The sequence below is a fragment of the Macaca thibetana genome, chromosome 15 (assembly GCF_024542745.1).
Source record: "Macaca thibetana thibetana isolate TM-01 chromosome 15, ASM2454274v1, whole genome shotgun sequence".
NCBI lineage: Eukaryota > Metazoa > Chordata > Mammalia > Primates > Cercopithecidae > Macaca > Macaca thibetana.
In genome coordinates, this window is record NC_065592.1 from 27,640,742 (window position 1) to 27,654,064 (window position 13,323).

At 48.8% G+C, this 13,323-nt stretch overlaps 1 protein-coding gene and 1 pseudogene across 7 annotated transcripts in view; both read left to right on the forward strand.

Moving 5' to 3' along the window:
* Nucleotides 1–882: 882 nt before the first annotated feature.
* Nucleotides 883–13,323, forward strand: part of SUSD1 (sushi domain containing 1) — a 136,528-nt gene continuing 124,087 nt past the window's right edge. For 3 of the 7 annotated variants that reach the window (XM_050762024.1, XM_050762022.1, XM_050762023.1), the window contains exon 1: nt 883–1,510. In XM_050762024.1, the coding sequence (XP_050617981.1) occupies nt 1,408–1,510 (103 nt within the window). In that variant the 5' untranslated portion in view covers nt 883–1,407. The remainder of the gene's footprint in view (nt 1,511–13,323) is intronic. The other 4 variants (XM_050762021.1, XM_050762027.1, XM_050762025.1 and 1 more) reach the window with 2 other exon arrangements.
* LOC126938005 (60S ribosomal protein L29-like) lies at nt 1,894–4,602 on the forward strand (annotated as a pseudogene).

The window sequence follows — 13,323 nt, forward strand, 5'->3', positions numbered from 1 at the left end:
TCTTCACACTCATTTGTCAATGCCCAGCTGTAGGATCTATCTATCTATCTATCTATCTATCTATCTATCTATCTATCTATCTATCTATCTAGAGTCTCACTCTGTCGCCCAGTCTGGAGTGCAGTGGTGCGAGCTCGGCTCATTTCAACCTCTGCCTCCTGGGTTCAAGTGATTCTCCCACCTCAGCTTCCCCAGCAGCTGGGATTACAGGTGCCTGCCACCACGCTCACCTAATTTTTTTTCTTTTCTTTTTTTTTGTTTTCAGTAGAGACAGGGTTTCACCAAGTTGGCCAGGCTGGTCTCGAGCTCCTGACTTCAAGTGATCCACCCGCCTCGACCTCCCAAAGTGTTGGGATTACAGGTGTGAGCCACCCCCCCGGGCCAGGACATGTCTTCTATTGCCTGATTCCTGCAGCAGCTCCGGGCTGGACTCTGCCTTCCACATCCCAATCCCAACCCCAATCCTAATGCCATGGAACAGCCAGATATGTGTCAATGATGAAGTCATTCCCTGCTTAAAACTGTGACAGCTTCCCAGCGACCTCCTTCACTTGGGTTAGGAGGGCTAACTTCCCTCTGCAGCTCAACGCCTGTCTCCAACCCTCTGCTCCCACTCTAGGTCCCCATTCCCCATTTCTACAACAAACTCTCGCTTAGATTCCTCCCCAACGTCCTTCTCATCTTTGGGTCTTGGTTTACTCCCTCCCTGGGGGTGGAATACGGCTGTGATGGAGGGAGGGGCTGGCATCAGCGCGACCCAGCGCGACCCAGTGGGACCCAAGCTCCTCGGAGCAGCGGGGACTGATGCCAGTCCCTCCCTCCATCACAGTCCTCCTCTCTCTCACACCAGGTGATCAGGTGTCACCTGGTCAAGTGTGTCGCCCCTGGGTGGCCTGGGCCTGGGTCTTCCGACCTCTCACCTGGGCCTTGCGCTGCGGTCACCTCATCTAGCTCTCTTTCACGTCCTCGAAGATTTCTGCCCTTTGTTCCCCTCACCCGTCTCCCCGGGGGTGCCTCCCTGAGCCCCCGAGTGGCTTGGATTCCCCGAGACACTTCCTCCCCAGCACTCTCCGGGGCTCTGCCTCCAACTGTGTCATTATCCGATGAGTGTCTTTCCACCTTTGCGAATGTGAGCGGCCAGAGGGCCTGGCACGCAGCAGGTGCGCTAAGTAGTGAACGCGCGGAGCCAGAGACCAACACGGAACGGGCGTGTCCAGCGCTCAGACCCTGCCAGGAGGAAGGACCCGCGCCCTGCGGCCTCCCCGGGACCCCGCAGCGCCCCCCGCTTCCCCCTGCGGAGCCGGAAGCCGCCGGCTGGTCCCCTCCCCGCGGCGCCTGCAGCCTTATCTCTGCGCCCCGAGGGCCCAGGGAGGAGCCGCGGGCGCACCGGGAGGGACGGGCGGCGGCATGGGCCGGGGGCCCCGGGGTGCAGGCCCGCCTCGCCGCCTGCTGCCGCTGTTGCTGCTGCTCGGCCTGGCCCGCGGCGCCGCGGGAGCGCCGGGAGCCGACGGTGAGTGTGGGCGGGGACGGACACGGGCGGCCCCGGCTGGGCCTCGAGGACTCTGGGCGCACGGACAATTCCCTGCCCCTGGGCCGGGCCGGCGCGGTGCCGAGGCGTGGGGCGCAGGTGGGACCCGCGCCGGCCGTTGGAGATCGGCAAGGAGGAGCTCAGAGAAGCGAGGAGCTCCCCGCCGGGCTTCCCTGCCCCCGCCCGACCCCGCGTCACCGGGGGACGCCGGTTTTGAGGCGGCCTGGCCGGGTCCCCAGGGACCTCTGCTGCCCAGGAGGCGGGGGTGGGGGCTGGGCGCGAGCGCGGACGCGGGCAGGGCGGCGCCCCGGGGAGGGCGGGAGGCCAGGGCGTTCTGCGGCGATGTCACGCTTCCGGCTCTGCGGTGGCTTTTGCTTGACACATTTGTGACCCGAAGCAATTTTCTTTCCACTTTTAATTTTTTCACTTTGTTAGAGAGCCAAGTGCTAAATATGGTGAGAAGGAAGCGTAAGGAAGAGTACAGGAATGAAGTCATTAATTCACTCATTCATTCAACAGATGGCCCTTGAACAGCTTCCCTGTGTGCAATGAGGGCGGGCAGCGAGGGCCCTCGTGGAGCTCACTGTCTGGAGGATTTAGACCAGCAAATGTTCTATTTCCAAGCGATCGAGGGAGTTGTTTTTCCTCCTCTGCAAAATGCAATGTTGAGCGGAGTAGGAATTACACAGAGGATTCAGACACGCAGGGGAGGTGACATTCATCCACATAACTGTACTACAAGGCAGAATGGCATGAGTGTTCTGAGAAGGTGTGGGTGGTGAGGGCAGGGAAAGGGAAACCGGTGGTGACCCTTGAGCTGGGCCATCAATGATTGGTCATATTTGGATATGGGAAAATGTGGAAAAGGTATCCCAGCTCATAGCAGCAGGCACTGCCACCTCTCCACAAATGTGTGTAGAATGAATGAATTCCCTCAGAATTCTGGCTCGGGGGAGAAGGGAAAGAAGCAAGGAGAGGCACCAAAGGTAGAGGGCAAAGTGCCTTGACTGGCAGACCTAGGCCTTTGGACTTAGCTGTGCCTGGAAGCCACTGGAAGCTGTTTCAGGGAGTGACATGAAAAGTGAGTGTAGCCAGTTCTAGGTGCTTCGGGAGCCGCAGGTTAAGGTGCAGACATGGCCAAATCCAAGCACAACACCACACACAACCAGTCCCGAAAATGGCACAGAAATGGCATCAAGAAACTCCAATCACAAAGATACGAATCTCTCAATCGAATGGACCCCAAGTTCCTGACAAACATGTGCTTTGCCAAGAAGCACAACAAGAAGGGCCTAAAGAATATGCAGGGCGACAATGCCAAGGCCATAAGCACACGTGCTGAGGCCTTGCCCTCATAAACCCCAAGGAGGTTAAGCCCAAGATTCCAAAGGGTGTCAGCTCTTGCCTACATTGCCTGCCCCAAGCTTGGGAAACGTGCTCGTGCCCTCATTGCCAAGGGGCTCAGGCTGTGCCAGCCAAAGACCAAGGCCAAGGATCAAACCAAGGCCCAGGCTGCAGCTCCAGCTTCAGTTCCAGCTCAGGCTCCCAAAGGAGCCCAGGCTCCTACAAAGTCTTCAGAGTAGAGATATCTGTTTGCCAACATGAGGATAGAAAGGTTGTCCTCCTTGGACTGCTATCTGCATGGGGCTGATGTTCTCCTTTGCTACTTGTATAAATAAACTTGAGGCAGGGGGGGAATAAAGGGTCTAAGGAACCCCCCATCTTCCTTACTAAAACCAAACACTGATCCTGAAATGGAAGGAAACTTCCATGTGATGAGATACATGGGGTCTTGTCGTTGCGATTCCTGCCTGCCGCCCCCACCCCCATTCTCTTTGCCTTGGGACTTTTACCATGCCTGGTGGGTATTACAATGGCTCGATCTTCTGAAGTGGCCATTTTTGTAATATTAGGTGCCCTGGTTAAGATTCCTTCCTTGGCTCTACCTCCCAGGACAGTGCGCATAGGACTTGCAGATGCTTGGTATCTATTTCAGGATCTCTCTAAGGTAGGAAACTGTCTAATGTGGTCCCATTGAATTGTTAGGCTAACATGGCTGAACACAGCTAGTAGCTACCTAAGGTCAACTGTAACTAAAGGTTTTGGGGTGAATTTGAGGAAACAGAAGTCAAGGCTTCCTGGTTGAGCCTCCTCTCCATATCTAGACATTCTCCCTTCATGTTCAACCTTGGAGAACCTGGTTTTATGAAGGGCAGGTTTCCTGATAGTGGACAATGTAGGGAAAGACTGGAGGCTTGGACGAGCCCGTTGAGGAAGTTGTTGCAATAGCTGGCCTGGAAGTTCTGAGGACTGGGCCCACAGTAATGACAGCAGAAGTGGAGTGAATGTAGACAGTAAGGTGGAAATGGACTGGAAGGAAGGATTTAATAACAGATGTGAAGGTGCAAGGGAACAGAAGGGGAAAGATGACACTAAGGCTTGGGGGCTGGGTGACTTGGTGTATGTTTCTATGGGAGGAGAAAGATTTCGAAAGAAAGATGATTCGTTGTTTTGGACATCCTGAATTTGAGGTGCTGTTATGGATTTGGAGAGATGAAATCAATAGACTTGATGATTGCTTGAAACCTTGAGGTTGGCAAGATTGGGAGGATGAAGGACAGATTCTTGGAGAGGATTCTAGGAGTTTAGATGGTAGATGCAAGTTGAGAAGGAAGAAGCAGCATCCAGGTAGAATGGAGAAAGACTGGGCTCATTTAGTCAAGGAAACTAGAAGACGGGAAACTGAGAGGTGGAGATTGAGAAAAAGGCTTTGAATTTGATGGATCTGGTCAGTGGAGACCCAGAGCTAGCAGAGAAGAAAGGGTGAGAGCTAGATGTGAGGGCTCTAGATGGAGGGCAGAGACCTTGGTTACAGAGTAGATACTCTTTTTTTTTTTTTTTTTTTGGAGACGGAGTCTTGAGTCTTGCTCTGTCACCCAGGCTGGATGGAGTGCAGTGACGTGATCTCACTTGCTGCAACCTCTGCCTCCAGGGTTCAAGAAATCCTCCTACCTCAGCTTCCCGAGTAGCTGGAATTACAGATATGCACCACCACGCCCAGCAAATTTTTGTATTTTGAATAGAGGCAGGGTTTTACCATGTTGGCCAGGCTGGTCTTGAACTCCTGACCTCAAGTGATCTGCCCACCTCAGCCTCAAAAAGTGCTGGAATTACAGGCATAAGCCACTACTCCTGGCCTCGGAGTAGATACTCTCTTTTTTTTTTTGAAGATGGAGTCTCACTGTGTCACCCAGGCTGGAGTGCAGTGGCGCGATCTCAGGTCACTGCAACCTCTGCCTCCCAGGTTCACTGCATTCTCCTGCCTCAGCCTCCTGAGTAGCTGGGACTACAGGCGCCCACCACCACGCCTGGCTAATTTTTTGTATTTTCAGTAGAGAGGGGGTTTCACCGTGTTAGCCAGGATGGTCTCGATCTCCTGACCTCGTGATCCGCCTGCCTCAGTCTCCCTAAGTGCTGGGATTACAGGTGTGAGCCACCGTGCCCGGCCAGAGTAGATACTCTTTAAAGAAATTGGAAGGAAAATGAAGGTAACATTCAGTTGAGCTGGTCAAGTCAGTCCAAGATTTTTGGGAATGCAAAACAGACTCAAACATATTTTAGACTGAGGGGTATTATTTAGTAGAGAGGGGAAAATTGAAAAAGCAAAAATAAATGAGATAGTTAATGGATGGAGCAGGTCAAAAATTAAACTTGGGCTATAGGTGGGAGAGGTTAGTTTCTGAAAGTGGGGTGTGAGGAAGAAGATTGGAGAACTGTGCTTCCCTTCTCCCATGGCAGGCTACTTAGTGAGTGCCCTTCGTATTTCAAAGCAAGCCTGGGTGTCCTCACTCCTCCTAGAAAGTCCTGGCGCTATCCACTTCTCTTTACAGCACCAGTAATACTATATTCGATGCCTTGGCTGTACACTTATACCATATTGCAGTGTGATTGTTTACTAAACTAAGAGCTCCTTGTGGGTAGCGACAGTGGCTTGTATTAGGAATCTGGTATGCAAATAAATGAATACCATCCAAACGAGAATAGGCAAAGGCTATTTATTCAGGGCTTGCTGTGACAAGGGAGTCAGCCATCATCACTTCCATTTGGCAGAGACTCAAAGATAGGCCGGGGATGGAAAAGTGTTACAGTAGGAAAAGGAAGGGGATTGGTGGGCGGTGATGGTTCAGGTGTGCCCAGCTGGAGAAGTTTTCTAGCAGCATGCATCCCATGTGATTGGTGAGAGGGCCATATCTGGCTTTTCTGGTTAGTCCCAAGTTGGAACTGGGGGCAAAAATTAGGGTAACCGGCCGTTACTGATTAAAGCCTGACCATTTGGGGCTGATTGCTACAGAGTTCCTGGAATGATTGTTGCAGACTGTGGGTTAGAATTCTATTTTAATATATGGGCTGGGTGCAGTGGCTCATGCCTATAATCCCAACATTTTGGGAAGCCGAGGTGGGCAGATCACTTGGGGTCAGGAGTTTGAGACCAGCCTGGCCAACGTGTTGAAACCCTGTCTCTACTAAAAATACAAACAAATCGGCCTGGCATGGTGGTAATTACAAGGGCCCTTGTAATCCCAGCTACTCCAGAGGCTGAGACAGGAAAGTTGCTTGAACCTGGGAGGCAGAGGTTGCAGTGAGCCGAGATCATGCTACTGCACTCCAGCCTAGGTGACAGAGCAAGACTCTCTCTCTCTCTCTCTCTATATATATATATATACACACACACAAACACACACACACACACACACACACACACACACACACACACACATATGATCTGGCCATTTTCCATTTGTATATTCAGTCTCTCACTGGCAACATGGGCTGAATGACCTTAATTGGCATCAAAGATGTTTTGGGGAGGAGAGCTGAAGTCAGATGACCTGAGTGTAAGGAAAGTGTGTTTCACATAATTGATACGGCCGGAGGGTGTTGGCAGCTGGGTGGGGTGCAGGGCCCGGGGGAGTCCAGAGTGTAGGAATGGGCGAGGAAGCGTAGAACCAGTCAGTCCTGTTTCTTAACCTTTCTCTGGCATTCGTTACTGGAGTCTGGGGCCTGTTGGCTCAGGCCTGGCTGGGGGTCAGGAAGTTGTTCTTGCTCTACAAAGGTCACCTGACTTCACTCATCATGCATTTCATGCTTGGTCTTCCCTCTGTCTTCATGAATCACAGCAGCACATTCACTATTCAGGGTGAGCCAGAAGAGGAAAGAAGAGAAATAGAGGGAGTGGAATTTTTTGGAGTGATTTAAAGTTGCTTAAAATAAAGGGCACAGGATTAGAGTTGATGAAGATGCCCACCATGGCCTATTTTCTACCTCCAGGGACTTGGTCCTGGGTGTATTCTTGGTCTTCTGGTCAAATCCTAAAATGGGTTCTTAGGTCTCTGTAGCTCAAAATCGCAAGTGGTCTGTTGGCCTCAGCTCTGCAGAAGAGAGAGGGAAAATGAATTGCATGGATTAAGAAAAAGGGTATACTCAGCTGGGCGTGGTAGCTCACGCCTGTAATCCCAGCACCTTGGAAGGCTGAGGTGGGTGGATCACCTGAGGTCAGGAGTTCAAGACCAGCCTGACCAACATGGAGAAACCCTGTCTCTACTAAAAATACAAAAAAATTAGCCAGGCGTGGTGGTGCATGCCTGTAATCCCAGCTACTCGGGAGGCTAAGGTAGTAGAATTGTTTGGACCCTGGAGGCGGAGATTGCGATGAGCTGACATCTCACCATTGCACTCCAGCCTGGGCAACAAGAGGGAAACTCCGTCTCAAAAAACAAACAAACAAACAAAACAAAAAAAGGGTACACCCGGCCGGACATGGTGGCTCATGCCTGTAATCCCAGCACTTTGGGATACCGGGGTGGGTGGATCACCTGAGGTCAGGAGTTTGAGACCAGCCTGACCAACATGGAGAAACCCCATCTCTACTAAAAATGCAAAAATTAACTGGGCGTGGTGGCACATGCCTGTAATCCCAGCTACTCAGGAGGCTGAGACAGGTGAATAGCTTGAACCCGGGAGGTGGAGGTTGCAGTGAGCCGAGATCGTGCTATTGTACTCCAGCCTGGGCAACAAGAGTGAAACTCTGAAACTCCATCTCAAAAAAAAAAAAAAAAGGTACACCCTTCTGGAGAATGAGTCAGGTGTGAGACAGGTGTGAAAAGAACCGGTAGGGGTTAAGTGAGTGACTGCCCGACATGAGCCTTAAGGTGTGGCCTAAATGAATGGCACTCAGTGTGGGTTGGTTTCAGGTCCTGAGGCCAGGTGTGGGGGCCCCACTGCTGATTGATCTTGGTCACACCACAAAGTGAACAGGATCGGGTCATATGAGCCATTTTGTATGAGGAAAGTTTGAGAGTTCTTTTTTTGTTGTTTGTTTGTTTTTTTTTTTTTTTTTTTTTTTTTTTTTGAGTAGTCAAATGCAATAGTGAGAAGGGGGAAACAATCAACTAACTCACTACCTTTGGACCAGCCCAAGTGAGAGTTCTTGATGGAGAATGTCAGTCCTAAATTTGGGTGGGTGTGGGAATTATATGACGGTTTGAATAGCCCTGCAAATATTACATTGCTGGAGAGAGTAGAGTGCTCTGTGTCTTGGAGGGATTTAAAAGCAGAGTCTATGTTTTCGTTTCTGGATTTTTTTTTTGGTCAGGGATGTTGGAAAGGAGAGAACGTGAGATTTCTCAGATTCCTTCCACCTCTGGAATTTGGTGGTCTCTTAAGAGCCATGCAATTTTATGTAGCGTTAGAGACCACTTGGGAATGCTTTTCCTTCCTGAGTTCTGGCACCCTTGGCTTATTTCCTCCCGTTGTTTGATCTGTCTTTCCAGATTTGACAGACAGAATCTCAGGAAGGTTGTGCAGTGGATTTGTTTGGTCTGACTGTGAATGGTCGAGGGTTAGGTTAAAAGCAGATTTAAAATTTAAGCACTGCATTTGTGCTTTTTTGTTGTTGTTGCTATTGGTTTTCTAGAGATGCGGTCTAGATTTTTGGCCAGATTTTTGGTCATGGACTCCTGGGCTCAAGTGATCCCCCCATCTTAATCTCCCAAAGTGCTGGGATTACAGGTGTGAGCCATTGTGCTTGGCCTGCCTTTGTGCTTTTAAACTACCTTCTTCCCTTGACTGTGAACATCTCTTTACTGTACTATAAAGTCCATCAGGTAATGTCTCAGAAGTACACTGAAGTTGTTGCTCGTGTATTGAAGTAAAGAGTGAGAGTGGTTCTCAGAGGCTGGCAGCCTCCCTCTCTTCCTGAGGTAGCTTGACTTGGTTGCAGTGGAGAGGAAGGACAGGTGAGCAGGGCTGAAAAGGTGAGGAGGTGAACTTTCCACTTCTGAGTCAGCTGTTACCCAGCAGGCTGGGAGGATGTGGCGAAGACAGGGAGTGATTATGTAAATTTGAATATTATGGTTTCTGGGATATCAGCCCATCAATGGGTAGACACCTGAATGCACAAAGATATTGCTCTTGATTTTTGCATCAATGCATTTCTCCATCAGTCTTCCCATTGGTGTAATTGGGAGTTGGCTAGTTAACCATCAGTGTTAGTACCTTCTTTTATTCATTAACAAAGAGTTGTTGAGTGGTTGGTTATAATAATGTCTAACACATTTTAATTGCTTTTCATGTATTAACTCATTGATATGGTTTGGCTGTGTCCCTACCCAAATCTCAACTTGAATTGTAGCTCCCATAATTCCTATGTGTTGTGAGAGGGACCCGGTGAGAGACAATTCAATCATGGGGGAGGTTTCCCCCATACTGTTCTCGTGGTAGTGAATAAGTCTCAGGAGATCTGATGGTTTTATAAGGGGTTTCTCCTTTCACTTTCCCTCATTCTCTCTTGCTGCTGCCATGTAACACATGTCTTTTGCCTTCTGCCATGATTGTGAGGCCTCCCAGCCACTTGAAACTGTGAGTCCATTAAACCTCATTTTATTTATACATTACCCAGTCTTGGGTATGTCTTTATCAGCAGCATGAAGACAGACTAATATACCCTCATTTACTCTTTAATCCTCACAACAACCATATGAAGTAGGTTTATTATTATTCTCGTTTTACAGATTTACAGGATACAGGCACAGAGATCACCAAGGATTACAGAGCTAGTAAGTGGCATAGCTAGGATTGTAACTAACCCAAGCGCTTGTAACCACCGTGCCAAATACCAGGCACTGCATCTTGCAGACTGTTTCTAACAATGACAACAAAATCTGTGGAAATGGATATAAATATTCATGTAAATTATCTCATATTTGCATATTGCTTTACACTTCATACAGCATTTATATTTCTCATTTAATCTTGACTACAACATCTTCATCTCATGGATGAAGAGACCTGGCCAGGCACAGTGGCTCATGCCTCTGATCCCAGCACTTTGGGAGACTGTAGCAGGAGTATCGTTTGAGCCCAGGAGTTTGAGACCAGTCTGGGCAACATAGGGAGATCCCGTGTCTACAAAATAATAATAATAATAAATTGTCTGGGCGTGGTGGTGCATGCCTGTGGTTCCAGCTACTCAGGAGGCTGAGGTGGGAGAATCGCCTGAGCCTGGGAGGTCGAGGCTGCAGTGAGCCATGATTGTGCCACAGCACTCCAGCCTGGGTGACAGAGGGAGACCAAACAAACAAACAAACAAACAAACAAAAAACTGGAGAACTGTCAGTTTAACTTGCTAAAATCACATAACCAAGGAACAGGACTCCAATCCCGACTCTGGTTGAGACACCAAAACCAGTCTCACCCTCTCATTGTTAGGTGTAGTTTTAGCTTAGGTGAGCACTGCAGAGCTGGGACGGGCAGTGAACCCAGCTCAGCAGCGTTAGCCGGGGGATGTGGTAATAGTAACAAAGAACACTTGTCAGCCTTTCCCTCCTCTTAGATTTTGGGTTCTTCAACTTTCCTGTTTCTCTGCCAGTAATCCTAGTCGTCCCTTGGAGTCCCTCACCTCTGCAGGCCTTCCCTCGGTTACTACCGGCAACCACCTCTCTGCTTTCAGGCCCGGAGTATGCTGACGACAGAACTAAAGTCAGCCTTGACGTGGGTACCGAGCACCCCAGACACAGCTCTCCCTCAGATCATAGCAAAGCCCTAGCGATCTGTCTCTGGCCTGGAGAATTCCTCTCCCTTGGGTTATTCTATTACATTTGTCCCACAGCTGTGCTATGCGGCAATCGAGACTTGCTGAAAGACTTCTTTCAGTATTGCCTTTTCTTTCCACAGGATTCCGACTCCAGTCCCTGAGGTTGAGGTTGAGCTAGTCTGGCAACGCTCCTCTCTGTGTGGTCCACCTGGGAGCAGTTTAGAAAAGCAGATTCTCAGGCCCTGCCTCTCCCCTGCTGAATCAGAATCTTTGGGGACACTGTGTTTTAACAGGATCTCTAGGAAGCATGACCAGCTGTCTTGGTTTGCACAGAATTGAGGGGTTTCCTGGGACACAGGACTTTTTGTATTAAAACTAGGACGAGTTAGTCACTAGTTTCCAGGTGATTCTTAACCGAGCCTCAGGCTGTGGAACAGTGGACCCGTGTGGTGAGAGAGCTGCCCTGCAAAGTCCTGCAGAATAGGCTAATCATGGCTGAATAATAAGCACCCCTGCTTATTATTTTTTTGGTTTTCTTTGGAAACCACCTTCTCATCTGCAGATAGTCTGAGAAGCCTTGGTAGCCTGGAACCCATCTTAGTATTTTTTTTGCCGGTATGGGAAACAAACATGTATTGAGCCAGGTACTGTCTTTGGGGTTATACTTATGCTAAATTATTTTCTTTCTTTTCTCTTTTCTTTTCCTTTTTTCTTTTCTTTTCTGTCTTCCTCCCTCCCTTACTTCCTTCTTTCCTTCCTTCCTTCCTTCCTTCCTTCCTTCCTTCCTTCCTTCCTTCCTTCCTTCCTTCCTTCCTTCTTTCTCACTCTTTCTCTCGTTCTCTCGTTCTTTCTCTCTCTCTTTCTTTCCTTTCTTTTTGTATATCTCATCTAAATAAATTACTCTAAATGGGTCATTAAAACAGGTACCCTGAGAATGAAGTGTGTGCCAGATGTGGTAGCTCACATTTGTAATCCCAGGACTTTGGGAGTCCAAGGTGGATAAATCACTTGAGTCTGGGAGTTCCAGACCAGCCTGGGCAACATGGTGAAACCCCATCTTTACAAAAAAAATACAAAAATTAGCCAGATGTGGTGGTGTGTGCCTGTAGTCCCAGCTCCTTGGGAGGCTGAGATGGGAGGATCACTTGAGCCCAGGAGGTTGAGGCTGCAGTGAGCTGTGATCACACTACTGCACTCCAGCCTGGGCAACAGAGTGAGACCCTGTGTCAAAAGAAAAAAAAAAAAAAAGGCCAGGTGTGGTGGCTCATGTCTGTAATTCCAGCACGTTGGGAGGTTGAGGTGGGTGGATTGCTTGAGGTCAGGAGTTCAAGACCAACCTGGCCAACATGGTGAAAACTCATCTCTGCTAAAAATTTAAAAATTAGCCGGGTGTGGTGGTGCACATGTGTGGTGGTCAGCACATGCGTGGTGGTCAGCACATGCGTGGTGGTGCACACGTGTGGTGCCAGCTACTCAGGAGCTGAGACAAGAGAATCGCTTGAGCCTGGGAGGCAGAGGTTACAGTAAGCTGTGATCGTGCCAATGCTCTCCAGCCTGGGGGACAGAGCGAGACCTTATCTCAAAACAAAAAAAAAAAAAAAGAAAAAAGAAAAAAGAAAAAAGGATCAAAGACCTAGTATTTGATTGCACAACAGGGTGACTATAGTTAATAATAATTTAATTGTGTATTTTAAAATAACTAAAAGACTATGACTATTGTTTGTAATACAGAGGATAAAGACTGAAAGGGATAGATATCCCATTTTACATGACAGGATTACTACGCATCGCATGCCCGCATCAAAACATCTCAGGTACGCCATAAATATATACACCTGTGTACTCACAAAAGTTAAAGTTAAAAATAAAAAAGAAGGAAATGTCAGAACTTTAGGGAGAAGGACTTTCGGGGGCTCTTTATCTTCTGCTACTCAAAATGTGATCTACCTGTGAGCTCGCTAGAAATCCAAAATATAGGGCTCCTCCCCAGACCAACTGATTTGGAGCCTACAGTTTAACAAAGGTTAAGATCCCCAGGTGTTTTTTGTTTGCTTGTTTGTTTTTGAGACTGAGTTTCGCTCTGTCACCCAGGCTGGAGTGCAATGGCGCAATCTCAGCTCACTGCAACCCCTGCCTCCTGGTTTCAAGCGATTATCCTGCCCCAGCCTCCCAAGTAGCTGGGACTACAGGCGCCTGCCACCACACCTGGCTAATTGTTTGATTTTTAGTAGAGATGGGGTTTCACCGTGTTGGCCAGGATGGTCTCAATCTCCTGACCTCATGATCCGCTGCCTCAGCCTCCCAAAGTGCTGGGATTACAGGCATGAGCTACTGTACCTGGCCCCCAGGTGTTTGTTTGTATTTTTCTTTTTTAGTATGTGTGTATTTTTTTACCTTTATGGGTACATAGTAGATGTGTATATTTATGGGACATGTGACTTTTCTTTTCTTTTTAGAAACAAGATCTCACTCTGTTTTCTAGGCTGGAGTGCAGTGGCATGATCATAGCTCATGTAACTTTGCACTCCTGGGCTCAAGCAACCCGGGTTCCTGCCTCAGCCTCCCCAGGTGATTTGAATGCACTTTAAAATTCGAGAAGCCCAAAGTCCTTGTTTTAAAGATGAAAAAACTGAGATCCAGAAAGGTTAAGTGGTGTGCTCAAGGTCACACAGTGAATTTGACTCAGCTAGATTTAGGATCCGGC